At 45.2% G+C, this 22,238-nt stretch overlaps 1 protein-coding gene across 1 annotated transcript; it reads left to right on the top strand.

Annotated features, from left to right (window-relative positions):
* Window positions 1-60: 60 nt before the first annotated feature.
* On the top strand, window positions 61-20,713 carry POFUT1 (protein O-fucosyltransferase 1). Its single transcript, XM_008577107.1, has 7 exons — window positions 61-211; window positions 1,843-1,964; window positions 4,023-4,205; window positions 5,353-5,465; window positions 13,723-13,915; window positions 15,802-16,044; window positions 19,308-20,713. The coding sequence occupies exons 1-7, from the start codon at window positions 61-63 to the stop codon at window positions 19,494-19,496; spliced, it is 1,194 nt and encodes a 397-aa protein (XP_008575329.1). The 3' UTR covers window positions 19,497-20,713.
* The last annotated feature ends 1,525 nt before the right edge of the window (window positions 20,714-22,238 follow it).

Raw genomic sequence — 22,238 nt, 5'->3', positions numbered from 1 at the left:
CGATGCCCCTCCTTCGCTCCCCGCCTCTGCGCCGCGGCGCGCTCCGTCTCCGGAGCCGACATGGGCGCCGCCGCGTGGGCACTGCCGCCTCTGTCGCCCCTGTCGCCCCTGCCGCTGCGTGTGCCTCTCCTGCTGCTGCTTCTGCAGCTCCCGGGGCTGCCCGGGGCCTCCTGGGACCCGGCCGGTTACCTGCTCTACTGCCCCTGCATGGGTAAGGCCTTCCGATCCCTCTGCTCAAATGGAGAAACGGAGGCCGGGAAAGGAGAAGCCACTTCTCTGAGGCGCCCAGAGACACTTTGACAGGTCCAGGAGAGAACCCCAGAGCGGGCCAGGGCCTGCTCTTCTCTCTGCCCTAGTTGCAAGGGCACAGCGGGGCCACCGTGTTCAACCTTCCATTTGACAGATGAGAAAACTGAGGCTGAGAGAAGTTACTGATTTGCTCGAGGTCAAAGCCAGCCCGGAGTCCAGCAAATGGAGTTGGTGGGGCAGGACTTATGTCACTGACCCACGCTGGCTTCAGGCGATTCTTTCATTCACTCAACAGATATTTATGGGGCACATGTTCTGCGCCGGGCCCTGTTCTCCGTGCTGGGAATAGGGCGGTGAATAAATCCCATATCCTTGTACAGACTTTATTTTAGTTGGGGAAAACAGACAATAAAAGATAAACATTAAAGCTAAGTAGTTACATAGTTTCTTAGAAGATGATGAATGCAATGGGGAAATAAAATCGAGCAGGCTAAGGGAGAATCTAAGGGCCAACTGAGGAGTACAATTTAAATGGGGTGGTGGATCATCATTGTAGATCATTCTTTCTTAAAACCCTCCAATGGCTTCCAGACTCCTGACCATGGCCTTCAGGGTCCTGCATGATTTGGTCCCCGCCAGTCATTTGCACAACTCCATTCTCCCCCATCCTCCAGCTGCAGCCACGCTGATCTCCTTTCTGTCCTCACACATGCTCAGGTCCTCCAGCCTGTACTATCACATGTCCTATTCCGTATACCTGGAATGCCCTCCCTTCACTTCTGCCTGACCAACTCCTTCCAATCCTTCAGGTCTCAGCTTAAATGTCACCAGAAAGGACTTCACTGACTTGTACCATAGTAACCTTCTCTTCAGTATTCCCCATCACCAAACTTTCATTTCTTTCTTGCAGTTATCCAAATTTATTCTTATGTTTGCATGTTTAGTGTTTCCTCAGCTGAACTGTGAGTGCCTTGAGATGCAGAGACCTTGTCCTTGCTCACTCCTGTATCCCAGCTAGCACAGAGCCTGGCACATTGTGGCCTCTCAATAATATTTGTGAAATGAATGAATGGATGCCATGCTGAGGATAACAAAAAGAATCAGACAGGATCCTTGCCCTAAAGTATTCACAGGCTGAGGAAACAGCCAGTACAAAGGCCAGGAAGTAAGAAAAGACGTTTGAGGAAAAGTGAAGAACTTAAGTAACTCAAATCCAAGGTGGAAGTCAGAGGAGGAAGAGTGAATAAGGCAAGGGGTTGGTGAAAGGATCCTAGTGAATGAGGTATTGGAGTTTGCACCTTCGTGTGCAAATGAATGGAGATAGAGGTGGAAGGGCACTCCTGGCTGAGGGAACAGCAAGAGCAAAGGCATGGGATGGGAATGGGAATTTTAGAGCATGCTGGGGAGACAGCAAGGAACCTGGAGTGGCCAAGGCAGGAGCAAGGCCTGAAGGGCCTTGAATGTCAGACTCAGGAGTCCAGACTAGCTCTCCTTTGTGTCCTGGCCCTCCCACCCCTAGCTCTTTCTCAGCCCTGCATGTCCCATGCCCTAGGTGCCCCAGGCCTCACATCACCCCCAATGTACCATTTCCAGGGCGCTTTGGAAACCAAGCTGATCACTTCTTGGGCTCCCTTGCTTTTGCAAAGCTGCTGAACCGTACCTTGGCTGTACCTCCTTGGATTGAGTACCAGCATAACAAGCCTCCCTTCACCAACGTGAGTACTTTCTTTGACCTTGGCCCTTATCCACCCTCTCCAGCCTTGCTTACTTCTTGATCCCCAAGTCCTTCTCTGGGCTTTACCGTCCACTCCTCTGAGCTTGTCCTACACCCCATCCAGAAATGCTTTCCTTGAATAACAATGGCTGACACTTATCCAGCACCTGCTGTGTGCTGGCATTGTTCTGAGCTCTGCATGAGGATTAGCTCATTTCTCCCTCATTACATCCCTATGAGGAATCTTGGGTTTAGAGAAGTTAGGTAACTTGCTCAAGATTACACAGCATGTGAGTAGTAGAGCTGGAATTCAAGCCCATGTCTGTCTCACTCCAGAGCCTGTAACTTAAACCTAAGGCTTCTGTTTCCAGCCCTGATTGGTCCCACCCTCTGTGCATTCCATTAATCAAAACTTATATCAGTTTTTAAGGAGAAACTGAAGCACAGGTTAGTTAATAACATGTCCAACCCAGGCAGACTGACTCTAGCACCGCCTCGCACCCCATCAAGGGGCTCTCTTGGCACAGTGATGCTTAGCATCCTCTAATTCCTTGTTTATAATTTGTGTCCTCCAGTAGCCCTGCATCTGTCTTTGTTCACATTTTATCTGCAAGGGCCTGGCAGTAGGAACTTAATTAATATTTGATGAATTGACGTGGAAAGTTTTGAATAGACATCAGGAATTATACTTAGTATGTACAAAACCCTTTATTTCTTTCTCATAGCTTTTTTTCTGCATAGGTTTTATTTTTTTCTTTGCATACCTGTATTTAGAGAGGCTAACAGAGGTTAAAAGCCAGAGTACCTGAGATAATAGCTTAGCTTGGCTTGGCTACTTACTAGTTGTGTGGCCTGGGCAGGGTACTTGACCTCTTTATGCCTCAGTTTCCTCATCATTAAAATAGGCTGGTAATAATTGTTGCTACCTTTCATGGTGAAGATTGAATCAGTTAATGATAATAACATGCCTTGAATGTCGTTGCGTGCCTTCCTTTTAGAGTGAACTGAGCTCATCAGTGTAAAGAGCCTAGGATACAGGAAGTCCTCAGTTACTGGGAGCAGTTGATGTTCTGATTTTTATGCACTCAGTGTTACTCTTTAGACATTGCCCATCTGTCTTCCTCTGGCTTGCTTGCTGTCTGTCTCCTTGCCTTCTCAGCCAATTGTCTTCCTGAGTCTCTAATTCCTTGCTCTCTATGGGTTACTCATCCTGCTCCAATTGAGCTCCCCTTCCCCACTATGATTATTCTCATTGAGGTCACACGGGACCTCATGGTGTGACTTCTTCCAAGTTCTTGCCTATACTTCTATTGTGGCACTGAGCATCCTGTACCCATCTCTTGTTACAAAGTGCAAGAACTTCTCTAGGGCAAATAGCTAGAGGTGGAAAGTATGTTTTAAATGATACTAGATACTGACAGATTGCATCCCAAAGTAGTTGCTCCAAAATGTACACTTCTTCTATGAGAGTGCCCATTTCCCCACATCCTTTCCAACAGTTAAGATTAAGCTTTTATATTTTTGCTGGTCTTATGAGTAAGAAGTGTTGCCTTGTTATAATTTGGTGTGTGTTGGGGGTGGATGTGGGTGTGGGTGTGGGTGTGGCTGGTATGGGGATCCAAACCCTTGACCTTGGTGTTATAACATTGCACTCTAACCAACTGAGCTAACCAGCCAGCTCTGTAATTTGCTTTTTCCTAATTACTGGTGAGGTTGCATATTTTTTGAGTGTATTGGCTATTTGGGTTTCCTTTGCTGCAAGTTGTTCACCCCTATCCTTTGCCCATATTTTCTCTTGGCATTATTTGCCTTTATTTCTTACAGATTAGCAGGCATTTTTAAACACAAGGGATATTACTGTTTGTTCTTTAGTTTGCAGATATTGTCTCCCAGTTTATCTCTATCCTAACTTTGGTGTCTTTTGACAAAAGTTTTTCATTATCATGTAGTCCAAGCTGTCTGGGTCTTAGAAGTGTATGGTTTTAATAAAAGTCTCCAGAGTGGCCACTGGGACAGTGAGAAGAGAACTCTGACCCTTCTTTTCCTCCTTTTCCTGTAGCTCCATGTGTCCTACCAGAAGTACTTCAAACTGGAGTCCCTCCAGGCATACCATCGGGTCATTAGCTTGGAGGACTTCATGGAGAAGCTGGCCCCCACCCACTGGCCCCCTGAGAAGCGGGTGGCGTACTGCTTTGAGGTGGCAGCCCAGCGAAGCCCTGATAAGAAGACGTGTCCCATGAAGGTGGGTCCTGTGGGTCTGGGAACACTTTCTGCCAGTTCCCTGTCCTCTAGGCCCCTGAGACTATGTGATAGCAATATGTGGGGGAAGGCACCACAGGGCTTAGAGTAGAAAGATGGAGATTTAAGTCCATTTCTGGCATTTGTTAACAGTGTCACCTTAGGCAGAAGACTTTGCTTTTCTGAGCCTTTATTTCTCCTTACAAAATAGAGATGCCAGTCCCTGCTCTGTCTCATAAAGTGTCATGAGGGCAGTATAAGAGTGCTTGTAAACTGTAAAGTGCCACATCAGTAATAACAACTAATACTCATGCAGCACTTACTATATGTCAGGTAACATGCTAAGAACTTTATGCTTATTAACTCATTTAATCCTCAAACTGCTCCATGAGGAAAGTACTAATAATGTTCCCATTTTATAGAGAGAATACTGAGTATCGCACAGAGAGGTTCAATATTTTGCCCAAAGTCACACAGCAAACAAGTGGTAGATCTGGGATTCAACCCCAGGTAATTTGGCTCCATTAACAACCCTTGTAACTTCAGTAACTTCTCAGCAGGTAAATGAGAAGCTGTCATATTTTGTTAGTGGAAATTTGTAAATTTCTGGCACTTTGGGAATAAGACAATCCCCAAATATGTCTTTCAGTGCATATGCTAAAGTCTGGGGAGAATGGTTAGAAGTGCTGTGAAATTTGAGAAAGAAGAGTTAGCTTACAGCCCCAACACTGCCCTCACTTGCTGTATGATCTTGGGCAAGTGTCTTATCCTCTATGGGCCTTGGTTTCCATCTTGAAAATTAGGGCATTAGATTAACTGGTCTCAAAAATCTTTTGAAGCTCTAGTCTATGGTTCCAAGTCCAAGGTCCACTCCTCCACAGAACCCCAACAATGTTTCAGGTTTAGTGGGATGTAGCATGTGAGCAGAACAGACTCCTTCTGTGGTGAACATCTGCTAGAAACCAGAATGGAAGCTGAGCCACTCTCCTTAGCCCCCAGCCCAGGAATTACAAAGTGACATTTCTACCAGGCCATCCTATGAGGATGTTTTAGCCTGAGTCAAATCACCCAGGTTTCCTCCTCTTACAGTTCCTTGACCCAGATGGCTTTCTCTCCCTGCAAGTAAGCCATCTACCATTCTCTTTCTACAGGAAGGGAACCCCTTTGGCCCCTTCTGGGATCAGTTTCATGTGAGTTTCAATAAGTCGGAGCTTTTTACAGGCATTTCCTTCAGCACCTCCTACAAAGAACAGTGGATCCAGAGGTACTTGGAGGGGCAGCATTGCTGGGTTTAGGGGAGGGGCATGGGGCTCACGGGCATTCAGAACTTTCCTGGCCCTCATCCCCTCTACCCCACCCTGATGTATGAGACCAAAGGTGCTGGCGCTTTGTCTGTTGAACTTGGGATTCTGTATGATCTGCTCCCGTCTCAACGCCTGACACAGTGGGACGTTGACCTGCCACGAGTTTGAGCAAGAGTTTATTGGCTGATAAGGGATGTCATAAAAAGAACATCATGCAGTCACATGAGTCTCAATTTCCTCCTCTAGGCGTGAGAATCACCCCCCTGTTACCTTCCTCTTCACAAGGTGAAAATTGGAAGCAACTTCTAGAGAAGAACAACTGCAGGTGCAGACTGAGAGATGATGTCATCCTGATAATTATTGGATGTACTATATTAGTTGCACTCCAGTAGGCCCTACTAAAAAAAAAATAGGTTAGCAGGGCATAGGCACAGGCTGTGAAATATTTATAAAGTGTCTGTCATGTGTGAGACATAGTACTCAGAGGCCAAAGGTGATATATAAAAATGAGGAATGCCCAGCTCCAGTCTTCAGGGAGCCACAGTCTAGTTCTGATGATGATATCTAAAATAGTGCACTTGCTCTCAATGCTATAGCATGGCAGGGAAGATCATGGGCTTAGAAGTCAGACTTGGGTTAGGGGGTACAAGGAGCATATGAATTCACATGTGGTCACAGAACTTGGCATTTCATAAGCCAAAGATAGACTACTGAAGAGAAATGAGCACAGACTCAGGAGTAAGACAGTCCTGAGCTCTGGCCCAGCTTTACCACTTTCTCAGGTGACTCTGAATAAGCCACTCCAACCATCAGGCCCCAGTTTCCTCCTTGATTTAATGGAAAGAGCACTAATGGTATCTGCCTCCTAGTACATAAAGTGCATGGCTCATAGTAAGCAGCCAACCAGTGTTGGCTGTCACTATTTATTATTCATTGTTACTTATTTAAGCCTTTGAGAAATTTCATGAAGTGGATATTATTGTCAATTTCTATTTTACAAGCAAGGAAACTGAGCTCAGTGAAGTTAAATAACTTGCCCAAGGTCATAGAACTGTTGACTGGGCAGCTGGGATCTATATATAAATCTTTAATAAATAATAAGAGCTAATATTTATTTCGTGTCTACTATGTGCTAGACATTGTTCTAAGTCTTCATGGATATTTACTCATTTAATCTTTCCGCGAATCTATGGGATAGGTGTTATTGTCATCTGTGTTTTATTTATAGAGAAATTGAAGCGGAGAGGAGAGAAGTCACCTGCCCAAGGTCATGAGGCTTGAAGTAGCAGAGCGGGATTTGAACCCAGGCAGTCTGATTCCAAAGCACCCATTCTTAGTCACCACAGATTAAATAGCTGTGCTTTTAACAGCTGCCAGTTCCATTCTGGGTCATCTTTAGAGGTAATTCACGGGCTACTGAGGATACTCAGTCTCAGCAGATTCTAATCTCCCTCGTTGATCCCAGATAGTACACTCCCATTCGATCACCTGCTTGGTTCTCTCCATTCACCTCTGAATGACCTGGAGCTATTGCCAGAAGACAGACCTGCCCTCAAAGGATAGAGATTTGCCCCATTGACAAAAAAAAAAGAAAAAAATGACGCCAACTCTAAAAGCATTTCCAAAAGCAAAGAGCTAGAAAGAGCACACAATCCTAGCCAGAAGAGAAGGGACAATCCGTGGATGTATCATTTGGGAATGTTGCTGAAACATTTGTTCATTGCCCCACAGTCTTGTTTGAGTTCATTGAGTTGTAAGAATTGCCTGAGGGCCTGAGGAAGCTTGAGCCTTATAGCTGAATTTGGGGAAAAGGAAGACAAGTAAGGAAGGTGAGGTCCCTGGAGGCACTTTGAGAGAGTTAGGGCCCCCTGGGCAGCTGCCTTCCTTCAACACATATTTAAGAAGCACTTCCTGAGTCTTAAGCACTGGTCTGGACACTGGGGATACAGGCGTGAACAAGGCAGATAAGGCCCCTGCTCTGATGGAGCTCATAGTTTAATGGGGGAGACAGTGAATAAACTTTTACAGAGGATAGTTCCAGGATGATATAAGTTCGCTGAAGGTTATAAACAGGTGATATGTGATTGGCAGCACTGGGACCTGAAGGATGAGAGGGAGCCAGTCATACCACAAGCTGGAGAGAAGGTACTTTGTGGCAGGAGACTTCACAAGCAAAGACCCTGAGGCGGGGACAGCTTGGTATGTTCAAGGGGCAGAAAGAAAGCCAATGTGGCTGGTGTCGAACAAGGAGGAAAATAATAGGATGTTGCTGTGTAATAAACCACTCCAAAACCTAGTAGCACAACAACAAATTATTATTCTCACAGTTCTCTGGGTTGACTGGGCTTAACTGGGCAGTTCTTTTGGTTTTTTTGTTTTTCCATTTTCTTTATGGAATTCCAACTGTACAACTTTAAATCCAGGTTCAACATCTAATTTCTTGGAATGAATAGCTCTTAGAATACCCACCACAGATTTGGTTGGAGATTTTTTTTTTAAATAAGTGAATTAAATTTACTCATAATTCCACTACCCATCCAAAAAACACTATTAGCATTTTGATGCGTATACTTGCATCCTCTACAAATTTTTACATACATGTACATACCTATACATATTAGCTTAAAATGAAATCATTATATGTGGATAGTAATCAAGTAATTAAGTATCTTTTCTGAAGAATAATTAATATCAATATTTACCATTTTGGTAAATATTGCTGGCAGGATTAATTCTAAATATATAATAGCATGAGATTTCAAAAAGTGGTTACTAGTGTGTATATTTGTATTTATGCTAATAGAGCTTTTTCTTTTTCTTTTTTTTACCATTTTAACTATTTTTAAATGTAAAATTCAGTGGCATTAAGTGCATTCAAATGGGAAGAATGGGATTGGAGGGTGAAGCTGTTTCTGGGCTCACTGCTCCCCTTCTGTGGCCTCAGTGCTCCATCTATAAAATGGTTCAGATTGCCCTCAAATTTTTCAGGAAGTGCCTGTAGGGCCTTTATGGGAAGTACTGATGAGGGGCCACATTGGAGAGGCTCATTTTCTCCCCACCACCTTCAGCCAATAACCCTCATGTACATTAAGGCTCCAAGTAAAGTAAAGAAGTTTATAGGCCACAGGTCTAGGTATATGAGGCTTAAGTTAGGCTACACATAGCAGATATCCCAAAATAACACCAGATTAATAAGAGTTTATTGTTTTCTTAAGTAAAAGAAGTACTGGGGTATGCAGTCCAGGGCTGGATGGCAGCTCCACAATGTTAACAGGAATTAGGCTCCCATCTCTCTGCTCAGTAATCCCAGTACTGGCTTTTATCCTCAGTGTCACTTCATGGGCCAAGACGGTAGATGAAGCTCCAGCAATCATATCCCAGGCAACTGGAAAGACAAAAGGGGCAGAAGAAGACATCTCATCTTTTTAAGGAGCTTTCCCAGGAGTCCATTATAAATCTTCTGCTTACATCTCACTGGCTAGTACTAAAGCACATGGGCCATACCTAGCTGCAAGAAGTACTGAGAAATGTCTTTATTTTGGGCTGCCATGTATCCAGCTGAAGATTGGGTTCTAGAAGGAGGGAATAAGAGGTGTTTCTTCCCCAGCAACTGATTTCTGAGGAATCTTCCAGCTCTGCTGGTTCTGAGTCTATGAATACCCTGGTACAACTTTAATTCAACACATAGTTATTACATATTTATTGTTGGAAGGCAGTGACCATCATGTTGAACCATTCTCATGGTATGGAGGTCATAAGTATTTGAGTACATGGCTTATCATTCTCCCAGGCTGCAGCCTCCCTAAGAGGATATAAACAGGTGGGATGTGATTGGCAGGGCTGAAACCAGACTGAGATCTGAAGGATGAGAGGGAGCCAGCCATGCAAAGACCTGGAGGGAAAACTAGTCCTTCGTGGCGGGGACATCAAGAGCAAGGCCCTGCCTTGTTCGTGTCCCTGGGTCTTCTGCACTCAGCATGGTGTTCATCCATTGGTCCCACAAATGTATGCTAGGCACGTAAGTGGATGCTGTGCACAGAGAAACCCCAACTTGCTGGGGAATCTCAGCAGCATAAGTGTGGTGGTGAAGAACTGCAGAGGTTCACCAGGCTCAGCAGCAGGAAAGCTGGCCTCCAGTAGATAGTGACTGGTCTAAGGGCCTGACCTAGGGTGAACAGTTGGGGGCAGGTGGAGCTGATCAAGCTTTCTTTCCAATCAAGACCCCTGTTCCCCCTTTTCTTTCCAGATAACACTTTCCTCCCTCATTAAGAGCAAATGAACAGATTAGTGTAGGCCTCTTGCTGCTTATTGGGTCAGAGGTGATATTGTCCCGCAGAGACAGTTCTGTGCTGGTCCAGATCCAAAAAGAGGGGACAGATATTCCAAATCTGGAATTCACCAAGGGTCAGCTGCAGGTCCTTTCCAAGAGGTCAGGGAGGGCATGGATCCTGACTTTATCCTAATGTTCCAGCCCCCTGGGAGATCAGAAAACTCTTGCTTTCTTTTTGAAATCATTTGAAATGGCATCTGAAAGGAGCTTAGCTAAGGGCCTGGCCCACAGTAGAAGCTCAGATAATATTAGTTTTTCCTCCTCTAATCCCTGACAACCTGATCTGATCTTTCTGGTGAGGTCCCAGAATCCCTCTCATTCATTCATTCTAAAAATATTTATTGTAGCTACTGTGTGTTAAGGCCTGTGCTAGGGGCTGGGAATCAGAAGAATAAACCATAGGCTCAGCTTTTGAGGTGCTTGTTGACTGGGGTGGGTGAGATAGGAGTGGGGTGTAGTAGTTAAGAACATAGGTTCGATCCCCATACCGGACAACTGCCAAAACAAAAAACAAAATAAAAAGAACATAGGTTCTGGAGCAGACTGCCTGAATTCAAATCCCAGCTCTATCAGTTTCTAGCCGTGTGACCCTAGGCATGTTATTTAACTTCTCTGTCCCTCAGTTTCTTCATCTATAAAATAAAAATAACAATAATCTCACCTAACAGAGCTCTTATGGATATCAAATGAGTTAATATACCTAAATTAATTGGAACGTTGCCTGTCACATAAGTCTCATAACCAATTCACTTGTATGTGCATTGGAACAGAAAATTAGAGTCCAAGATGAGCATCACAGAGAACTAGGTCATCAAGGAACACTTGTTTGATGCTTCCTTGGTGCAGGCCTTGGACCAGTGTATGTGGAAATAATGGTGAACAGGGTGCTAGGGTCCCTATCCTCACTGGCTTACAGTCTCATGAGCAGGGAAAATGGTTGCTGAGCACATCAGTGTGCAGAGGAGAAGTGGGACAGGGAGCCCTCCCCAAGGAGCTGAGGCCTGGGAGGGCAACTGACTTCGGAGGTTTGGAAGGTGTTGGCTGAGCAAGATGTTTGGGTTGGGGGTGAAGAATGAGCAGCATGTCCATTGCAGCACTGTTGTGTGAGTGAGTGATTGCAACAAGCTCACTATCCAGCAGGAAGGGAATGGATAGGTAAATTGCAGTTTTTTGTGCAAAATGGAAAACTTCAGGAAGCTAACACGACCACATGATCTACACAGTCAATATGGCCAAATCTCTAAAACATAAAGTTAAATTTTTAAAAAGTTGAACTAGGTTATATGCAATGTGATGGTGATGATCGTGGTAATGACGATGATGACGACAATGATGATGATGATAATATTGACGATAGCCAGAATTTTCTGAGAGCTTTCTGAGCACTGTTCTAAGTGCTTTGCTTCCTTACCAGCCAGCCACCAAAAACCAAAACAAAACATAAAATAAAATAAATGCTTTACTTGTATTAATCTGTTTAATTCTTTCAACAGCCCTCTGAATGGACATATTAATTGACTTGACTATACTAATCATCTAACTATGTAGTGTATATCAAAACATTATCTTGTACTGTGCACCTTAAATATATAAAATTTTTAAAAGGGAAAAAAAAGTAGCCCTATGAGGTAGGAACAGTTATCAGCTCTATTATACAGATATGGAAACTGAGGCACAGAGTAGTTAAGTCAACTGTCCAACTTAGTAAGCAGCATAATCAACATTTGAACATTAGAAAAAAACATTCTGGCTCAACAACCCATGTTCCTAATTATTATATTCTGTAAAAAGCCCTCAGAACAATATCCCCCACCTTTTGGGGAGGGGAATTTATACTCATTTGGTGAAAGTGTAATTATGCATAAAAACACATCTTCTTGGAAGGGGAAGAAAAGAAAGAGATGGTGGGATAGAACTTTTATTTAGGTTTTTTTTTTTTTTTTTTTTTTTTTGGTTTTTGGTTTTTTGGCGGCTCCAAACGCATGATCTTGGTGTTGTAAGACTGTGCTCCAACCAAATTTTTTAATCCTTAACAAAGCAAAGTATTAGTATCTGCTAATTTGGGTCATGGGTATATGGATTGTTGAACTATTTGCCTGTTATAGTTTGAAATATTTCATAATTTTTATTTGAAATTTTTATTGAGTTAATTGTAGATTCACATGCAGTTGTAAGAGATAATACAGAGATTCCATGCATCCCTTACCCAATTTCCCCCAGTGGTGACATTTTGCAAAACGATAGTACAGTATCACAACTAGCATATTGACATTGATACAATCTATCCATCTTATGCAGATGTCCTCAGTTTTACATGTACTCACCTCTGTGTCTGTGTGTGTGTGTGTGTGTGTGTGTATTTAGTTCTGTGCAGTTTTACCACGTATGTAGATTTATGTATCCACTACCACAGCTAAAATACTGAACAGTTCTATCATCACAGGGGTCCTTGGGTTGCAAGTTTATAACCATACCCACCTCCCTACACACACACACACACACACACACACACAAACACATGTACACACACCATCCCTAACCCCTGGCTTCACTAATTTCTTCATTTCTGTTCTCCATTTTATCATTTCAAAAATGTTATTATACAAACGGAATTTTATAGTATGTAACCTTTTGAGACTGGCTTTTATCATTCAGGAAAATTCCCTAGAGAGTCATCCAAGTTGTTGCCTGTGTCGATAGTTTATTCCTTTTGATTGCAGTAGTATTCTATGGTATGGATGTACCACAGTTTATTTAACCATTTGCTTGTTGAGGGCCATCTGGGTTATTTCCAGTTTTGGGCTATTATGAGTAAAGCTGCGATGAATATTTATGTACAGGTTCATGTGTGAACCTAACCTTTCATTTCTCTGGGATAAATGCCCAAGAGTATAATTGCTGGGTCATATAGTAATTGCATGTCTAGTTTTATAGGAAACTAACTGCCAAACTGTTTTCCAGGGTGGCTGTGCTTGTTTCATAATTTTAAGAAAAGGATTTTGGCTGGCAGAGGGGGGGTATTCCAGGTAGAGGGAAGAAGTATGCAGAGCTCTGAAGTTTGTAAGTGTATTGCAAGTTCATGGGACAGCAAGGTGTTTCATATTGCTGGGATGTAGTGTGGGTTTAGTAGAAGGATCACAGGTCCTCATTCATTCAGTCAACAAATATTTACTGAGCTCCTGCACATGTCAGACACTATTCTAGGCATACTGGAGGCACTGCCTTTAGAGGCCTGAGTCCAGCAGAAGAGACAGATGTGAAATAATTACAACGTGCATTATGTACAAAGGGAAAAGGAGTCTTAGAAAGTATGTTATGGGCATCTGCAGATCTCTGGTATATTCCATGAGGACAGGTACCACACCTGTCTTGTTCTCCCCTGGCCTTAGCACATAGTAGGCAATCAACAAGTATTTGTCAAATGTTGAATGAATGATCCAATCCAGTGTACATGGGCCCTGTGACTGTGACCTAGCCATTACCTCTGTAAGCAGCTGCACGTCCCAGTCTCGCCGTGTGGGTAAAAGGGCAAAGGCTTGGTCTAGACACCCCACCCTGGATTAAATTACTGCACCATAGATTGGAAGCCAGCATGACATTAAAAGGTTGGAATGCTCTACTGTAAATTTTTAATTGTTTAAACAAGCAAGGAGGGTTGTAAATTCTGTGCGGTAGGACAGTATTGCATATTGTGCCTATTACTGCCGCCAAGGTTTCTTATCAGCCCGTTGGTATTTCACAACCTCTCGTGCTTCTTGCATGTTACAGGGGCCCCTCTGCAGGGTCTCTGGGGCATGGTGCAACACCATCCTTTTTCCCGTGGGGGTTGCAGCCAGGCCTTCTATGTGTCCTCTGTCTGACTTCCTCTCATTCTGTCTCATGCCTAGATTTTCTCCAAAGGAACATCCGGTGCTCGCACTGCCAGGGGCCCCAGCCCAGTTCCCCGTCCTAGAGGAACATAGGCCGCTCCAGAAGTATGTGGTATGGTCAGACGAGATGGTGAACATGGGAGAGGCCCAGATCCGCACCCACCTCATCCGGCCTTACGTGGGCATTCATCTGCGCATTGGCTCTGACTGGGTAACTTCCCCCTTCGTCTCACTGGTTGACTTGGACAGTCCCTGAGCAAGACCCATGCCTGTGGGGATTGGCCACACGTCCCAGCCAGGACAGAGAGATCTCACTTGAACAAGTCCATAGGATTGTGTCCCATGGTCCTGCCGCAGCACATGTCAGAAATGTAACTCCATAGTGCAGCTCTCATTTGAACAGCTGCCATTTTTGTCCTCATTCTGCAGATTGGTAAACTGAAGTAGCAAGCCAGAGCCCAGGTCAGGCAGCAAGCCAGAGAGAGGCCCACAGCCCAGGAGTCCTCTGTCCCAGCTCAGTGTTTAGCTAGTAGACTCCTTGTGGAAAAACAAACTATGGAGATTGGGTGGGGCTCCCAAGAAGTGAAGATGTTATCCTCGGGGCCGGCCCGTGGCTCACTCGGGAGAGTACGGTGCTGATAACACCAAGGCCGCGGGTTCGGATCCCATATAGGGATGGCCGGTTGGCTCACTGGCTGAGCCTGGTGCTGACAACACCAAGTCAAGGGTTAAGATCCCCTTACCGGTCATCTTTTAAAGAAAAAAATAATAAATATGAAAAAGTATTATAAAATTAGAAATACCTGCTGTAAAGTGTTCCAAGGGCCACACTGAAGAATTTCTAGTGTATTCAAAGGGGGCATCACGTTAGCTGAGCATTTCACGGGTCTCTTTCTTTGAACAATTTTCTTTTGTTGATTTTGCTTGAAAATTTCAAACCAAGGTTTACATGATTTTATCCAAGCTAGTCTCTTTTCTTCAATATTAGACAAAAGTGTTGAATCTGGTACAGAGGAAGCTGTGATATTTCCACCTTCAGCTCTGTTTTCATGGCATCCTTCTGGAATTTCTTTAATGTTATCCTCCCAGAATTTGGAGGCTACTTAAATGTGCAGAAACTTCATCAGATTATCCTTTGTGTGAAAATAACAGAACCAGTATAGACAGTCTCCTTAATTTACATAAGATATATAGATATGTAGAAATGCTTATTGTTGAAAAATACCAAAACATATAGAAATTAGATTAAAATTCACAAATAGTTCATTGACGAGGTAATCTCACATTTACCCACTGGACCCTTTCCTGCTCCTATTCTACAAAGAAAAGGAGCCAGGCCCAGAATGTTTTCTGAGTGGCTTCAGCCAAACATCCAAGGAATAGATAGTCCCCATCGATGATTTCCTAGAAAATAAAAAGATATAAAATGCTATTTTTTTATAAAGGCAGTATAACACTAATACCAAACTCAGACAGAGTCAGCTCAGAAAATGATAGCCCATTCTCACTTATGAACATAGATGCACAGATCCCAAGTAAAATATTAGCAAGCAATGCAAACAGGTAAAATCTATTCCAGGAGTGTGATGAAACTCACTACATGTGCACCCAAAGAAGAAAAATCATATGATGATTTCAATAGAGGCCAAGAAAGCATTTGATAAAAGTCAACACCCATTCATGATAAAAACTCATAACCAACCAGGAGTAGAATGGACCCACCTTAGCTAGATAAAGACTATCTCTGAAACCCTCAGCAAACATTGTTACCTCATGGGGAGCTATCAGAAGTGTTCCCACTGAAATCAGGAATCAGATAAGGCTGCTTGTTATCACTGATCAGAATTTTACTGGAAGTCCCAGATAATGCAGTAAGACCAAGAAAAAAAATTTTTTTTGCAGAAAGCCCATAGTCTACCACCCAGAAATAACCACTGTCACTGTTCTGGTGTATTTCCCTCTTCCCTCAATGCTTTTTTAAAAAATGTAATCAGACTCCTCCTGTATAGCCCGTCTTTTTCCACTCACCAGTTCTTGCTGCTGGGGTTCCAGGGCAGTTGCTGGTATTTAACTCTCTTTCCCAACTCCTCCCTGTAGAAGAATGCCTGTGCTATGCTGAAGGACGGGACCGCAGGCTCACACTTCATGGCCTCTCCCCAGTGTGTGGGCTACAGCCGCAGCACGGCTGCCCCCCTCACAATGACTATGTGCCTTCCTGACCTGAAGGAAATCAGGCGGGCCGTGAAGCTCTGGGTGAGGGCACTGAGTGCCCAGTCAGTCTACATCGCCACTGATTCTGAGAGTTATGTGCCCGAGATCCAACAGCTCTTCAAGGGGAAGGTATGCATGGGCCAGATGGGAATACGGGGAGCAGGGAATGAAAGAAAGTGCCAGGGTGGTCCCAGTGCTTTCACTACCTGCTTCATGTTCTTCCATCACCAGCCTTTTTCGGATGTATGGTTCCTCTCCAACTCCTTCCTTCAAACCCCAGCTCAAACAACTCCTGTGTAGAGTCTTTGCAGTTTTCCCTGTACCCCGTATGTATCCCTACTGGGAACTCTCATAGGACTTTCACTTTTTTGGAGGCATTTTCTAGACTGTATGAGGCTAACGTAGAAACATGTCTTATTTCTTCCCAAGAGCATGGGCTCCTTGAAGGCAGGATCCAAAGCTGAGTCACATATTTCTTGATGACTAGCCTGGTGCTGTGGCCTCTTTAGGGGCTGAGACCCTGCTTTACCATCACCAGTGTCTGGAATAGCACCTGACACATAGTAGACAGTCAGCTTGTTGAATAAGGATGTAGAGTGGGCTCTGGGGAGACATCCAGTATAGCAGAAGGGTTAAGAGCATAGACTCTGGAGTCAGAGACTTGGGTTCTGTTCACTGTGCAGCCTTGCAAAAGCTATTTCACCTCTCTGTGCTTCTGCTTCCTCATCTATAAAATGGGACCAAATAGTACCTGTCTCATATGGTGATTGTGAAGATCGCTGTAAAGAAATTAAAACAGTCCCTACTGCAAAATATGTGCTTAATAAAGTTAACTATCATCAGTGGTAGAAATAGGTGCTTGATGAGTAAAGGGAAGGATCTTTTGTGATTGGTAAATGCTTAAGGAAACTGCAAATGGAGGTATTCAGTACATAAATAAAAGGTGGCATGTGCTTGGTAAATGCTTTACTGTATCAGTGAAGAGTAGATTATGAGGAAGTATATGTCAACGAAATGACTGAATTAATAGTAAGCATTCAGTAAGACTTTGTTGGATGAATGAAAACTGTAAATGCTGAGCAGACCTTAAGAGGCAGACACTTGGTACTGTTGGCTTTATGGCAAGGGGCTCCCTCTTACACGCCAGACACAGACAGGAAGCTCCAGCTTGTAGAGGAAGTGCTAAGTCAGTGTGTTCTCGTCTCCTGCCCACCCATTTAATGGATAGGAAGTCAGAGCTGGGAGACCTTGGGGGTCCTCTAACCTGGTATTATGAATAACACATGAATAACAGATGTTATTTCATGTTCTTTGAAAGATACTTTTTTTTTTTTTTGACAGCTGGCTGGTACAGGGATCAAACCCTGGACCTTGATGTTATCAGCACCATTCTCTAACCAACTGAGCTAACTGGCCAGCCCCAGCCCCCTACATTTTATAGCTGAGGAAATCAAAGTCCCAAGAAGGGACAGAATTTACCCAAGAGATCCCAGAGCCAATTATAGTGGCATGACATAGGGTGGGTAAGTTTCAGGGCATGGGTGGAATTGTTTGGGGGGTTTTGGACATGAGTTAACTGGTATTATTTCTTTGCCACAGTCCAAATAGCAAGATGAGGATTTTGTGACATCAGAAATCTCTGTGGAACAGCAAAGCACTTTCAGCCCCAGCCCTGCCCACACCCACCCCCCTACCTCTGTACTAAGTTGAAAATTTGGAGAGTCCCAGGGAGTTTTTTTTGTTGTTAGTTTTTAGTGTTGATGTATTTGTTACGCCTTGAGCCTTCTGCCATTTTCTATTTCCTGTTCCTGTGCCAGTCTTCTCGCCCTTCCCCCTTCCTCAGCCCTCTTCTCTTTGGGCTCAGATCCCACCCTTCCTCCTGCACTAAGACCTGCTCCTCCATTAAGCTGGGCCAGTGCTGAGTCAGCAGTAGTGATAAATAAGATGCTGCCCCCGTGCTCACATTCTAGACTCAGGAAAAAAGACTTTGCCGAGAACTACAGTATGTGCCACGAGAGAGGTTCAGGAACTTGGAAGGGAGGTGGGCAGGGTTCATTCATTCGCTTGTCCATTCAACAGATATTTGTAGAGGCAGGCTCTGTGCTGGGACTGGCCAGCAATGGAGAACAAATCATCACGGCTCCAGCACCAGTCAACTGCAGGAGATGATATTAATCAGAGAATTACAAAGGAGTGAAAACTACAAATTGGGGGCCGGCCCCGTGGCGCACTCGGGAGAGTGCTGCCCTGGGAGCGCAGCGACGCTCCCGCCGCGGATTCGGATCCTATATAGGACTGACCGGTGTGCTCACTGGCTGAGTGCGGTGCGGGCGACACCACACCAAGGGTTGCAATTCCCTTACCGGTCACGAAAAAGACAAAAAAAAAAAGAAAACTACAAATTGGGATGTATGCTCCAAAGTAGAGCAACAGGGTTCTGTGACAGCACAGAGCAGAGGACCCCAGCCTGGGCAGGGGTCCCAGGGAGGGCTTCCCCAAGGAGGTGCCACTTAAGCTGAGAAGTGAAGGATAAGTAGGAGTTAATCAGGTAAAGAGAGGTGCACTCTAAGCAGAGGGAACAGCATATACAAAGATCCTGAGGTGGGGGAGTCTGGTGGGTAGTAGCTGGAGCTCAAGGGATGATGGGAGGAGGTATGAAAGGAGACCTGAGCAGGGCCTTGTAGGCCACGCTCACAATTTGTCACTTTATCTGAAAGGCAATAGGGCACTACTAAAGGGCGTTCAGCTTGGGGGGCAGAAAGGACAGGGGTAGAGGTATCTCAGTTTCCTCTGGCTGCTCTGTAGTGAGCAGAGCAGGAGAGGCAGTGAGAGGACCAGTGAAAGGGCTGTTGTAGTCCATCAGGCAAGAGATGCTGGTGGCTGGACCTAGGGAGTGGAAATCCCTGAAGAGAAGTGTTTACTTTCAGGGAATATCTCGGGAATAGATTGGGGTGCATGAGAAAGGGAGGACTTCAGGGAGTAGAACTGGATGGGTGGGGCGCTATTTGATTTGGTGAGGAAAGCCTGTCAGATTAGGGCTTTATGAGAAATGCAGGACTTGAGCTGAGCCTTGCGAGTCTGGTCGGGATTTTAATGAGAAACAGGCATTCCTGGCAAAGAAAACAATACAGGCAAAGGCACAGAGGTGTGATTGGCATGTTTGGAGCTGAGGCTGGAGATGGGGAAAGGGGGTGGGGGTGGGCCTAGACAGCAGCTGGGCATCACTTCTCTCAGGCACTGACCCCATGACTTCATCCCCTCTGCTGCACCTTTTGTGCCTATAACTTCAGCCCAGGGGAAGAAAGTTGGTCAAATGGACTGTGGGCCCTGGCCAAGCCGGCCACCTTGGCCTGTGGCCACCTGGCTGATACGTTCTGCCCTTCCTCCTACAGGTGAAGGTAGTGAGCCTGAAGCCTGAGGTGGCCCAGATTGACCTGTACATCCTTGGCCGAGCCGACCACTTCATTGGCAACTGTGTCTCCTCCTTCACAGCCTTCGTGAAGCGGGAGCGGGACCTCCAGGGGAGGCTGTCCTCTTTCTTCGGCATGGATAGGCCTCCTCAGCTACGGGACGAGTTCTGATCCCGTCTGGAGCACATCACCGGTCTGCACTGGTCCCTCCAGTCAGGACTGGCAGCCAGAGGTGTTCCCAGGATTGCAAACTCCTCTTCTTGCCTGCCAGAGATGGAGAAAGGTAGAAAAGTGCCAGGGACTTCCTGGAGGAGGGAGACATGCCATCTCCCAGGGCATAGGACTTCCAAGCACCTAGGGAACCGGAGCATCTCTCCATCTCCTGTGCTTTCTGATGTTTCTCCTGGGAATTCCTCACATTGGCAAAGTAGTACAACCTGCCTTTTGGTCTGCCCTGCTCTAAGCAGCCTGGGATGCTGAACTCTCTTCTAAAAGATTTTTTATAGAGAAAGATTTTTTATTGAGAGAGATTTTTATAGTTTTAATACAAAGTCATAACCACCCTAGAACTTTCCCTCATTTTTAAAAATCAGTGAAGTCCATTAACATAGGTACCTAAAGTGCCCTTAACTGGATGTGGATGAGGCCAGGGCTGGGGTGGGTCTACTGGCCACTTTTCCAGGTATCCCCCAAAGTGGCCCTCAGACCCATCCTGACTCTGGCCAGAGCCATTGTCATCCACCACTTTTTAGGCCACTTTTTCTGGGGTTTGGGACATGAATACTCCTCCATTGTAAGCACTATACAAATGGTAATTCTCGATCATGGTGCTGTGCAGTGCTCTGCGGACAGCCAAGTGCTGCTCACACAGCATGTTCTTGGCAAGGAACACATGCCATGAAACCAAATAATCATGGTATTGCTGTCAGAGTCTTTTGGTAATTGGTAACCACTGCAAACCTGGTACCGCCAGGACATCAGAATGTATCACCAGGGGCCGGGGCTTACTGGCCTGGCAGGATCCTTCCGAAGGCCTCCGCTAAGGGGCCTGGTGGGTAGAATTTTGCCATTAGGTTGGTATTCAAAGCCTGTTCTTTCAGCCTTCGTCCTGGGGCTGGAGCCCTCAGACCATATTGTCACAAGGGAGTGTTTGCTAAGCCTCTAGCAACACAGAAGATGCCCAGGATCTAGGAGCCATCAGAATTCCCAGTTCAAAAGCAACCTTTGCCCCTTCCCATCCAGTGTAATCTCTGCCAATGCCATGAGGTTTAAAGTGTTATAAGTCGTAAATTTCTTTGTCTCTCAGATGCTGCAGTTTTAATAATCCATGACTCCTGAGAGCCTGCGATTTTTTTACCTTGTGTTTCTAAAATTCCATGTCTACTACCTGTGGATCTCTTGTCTGGCATGTGACTTCCCTCGGCCTTTGATCCTGGAAAGGTGGTAGAGCCTCTGCTGAGAGCTAGGTCCAAGGCTCCATTCAGGGGCTTGTTCTTTGATTACCTTTGGGAGGAAATGCTTTTTGTCAGGGGAAGACTGGGTCAGAGGTCACAGGCTGCATGGTATCAAGGATCTCAAATGCTAAAGTTGGCATTTGCTGCTTAGAGCTGCTGCCCAACTCTAAGCAGGAGAAACTGTACATAATGGGCTTTTGTATAAATCCAGGGTGGACTCTGAGAGATGGTTGCCTGTCCAGACTTCCTCTCAGGCCTCATCTAGGGAAAGGGCCACAGTCAAGGGAAGCCATGCACTGCCTGCCTCCATCAGGTTGTTGTGAGAGTGAGGCTCGCTGCTGATTTCATTCGAGTTTGTTGGCTGTTCACAGCCTTATGCTAAGTATACACCTTAGAGTCTAGGGCTCCAGTGGGCCATCCAAAACACCTTGATTAGTATCAGCAGTAATGACAGCTTGTGTTCTGGAAGAGAGGGTGCCAGAGTTCTAGTCAGATTCACTTGTTCTGTTAACAAGCACTTTACTCTTTGACCCAGTTTCCTCATTTATACAGTGGTGATAACACCAACTGGTTGTTGAAAGGCTCAGATCAGGGCCGGCCCATGGCTCACTCAGGAGAGTGCGGTGCTAATAGCACCAAGGCCATGGATTCGGATCCTATATAGGGATGGCCGGTTTGCTCACTGGCTGAGCGTGGTGCTGACACCACCAAGCCAAAGGTTGAGATCCCCTTACCAGTCATCTTTAAAAAAAAAAAGAAGAAAGAAAGAAAGGCTCAGATCAGGGCCGGCCCATGGCTCACTCAGGAGAGTGCGGTGCTAATAGCACCAAGGCCATGGATTCGGATCCTATATAGGGATGGCCGGTTTGCTCACTGGCTGAGCGTGGTGCTGACACCACCAAGCCAAAGGTTGAGATCCCCTTACCAGTCATCTTTAAAAAAAAAAAGAAGAAAGAAAGAAAGGCTCAGATCAGCTAAAGCATATAAGAGCACATTGTAAACTTGGAAGAGACAGTGGCATACATGTGGCTATTGATTAATTTGACTGCCTCTCATTGCACACCTACTCTGCCAGGCACTGTGCTGGCTGAGTGCTTTATGGGCATTCTCGTTTAGTCCCCAACTTAGTCCTGAGGAGTAGGAACTGTTATAATCCTTCTCTTTCTGCACAAGGAAAAATTAATGCTCAGAGAATTCTCATAATTTTCCCAAGGCTACACAGTTTGTGGTATTAAGCCAGGGTGACCTCCCAAAGCCAGTTCCGTTAGCCACCATATTCTGCCTGCAGTTCACAGAATGCACTTTATACTGTAGGTGCCATGGAGGACTCCAGTGGAGGAAGCCACCTTAGTTTCCACTGGGTATCTGCTGTGGGTCTGCTGCTGCCCGGATGTTCAGGAGGGGTAGGCCACCCAAGAAACAGAAAGCCCACATGAAGCTTACAGTCTCCTTGGGTAGT

Source organism: Galeopterus variegatus, unplaced genomic scaffold (assembly GCF_000696425.1).
Source record: "Galeopterus variegatus unplaced genomic scaffold, G_variegatus-3.0.2 Scaffold65, whole genome shotgun sequence".
In the NCBI taxonomy this organism is placed as follows: Eukaryota; Metazoa; Chordata; class Mammalia; order Dermoptera; family Cynocephalidae; genus Galeopterus; species Galeopterus variegatus.
This window is presented reverse-complemented; position numbering and strand designations above follow the sequence as displayed.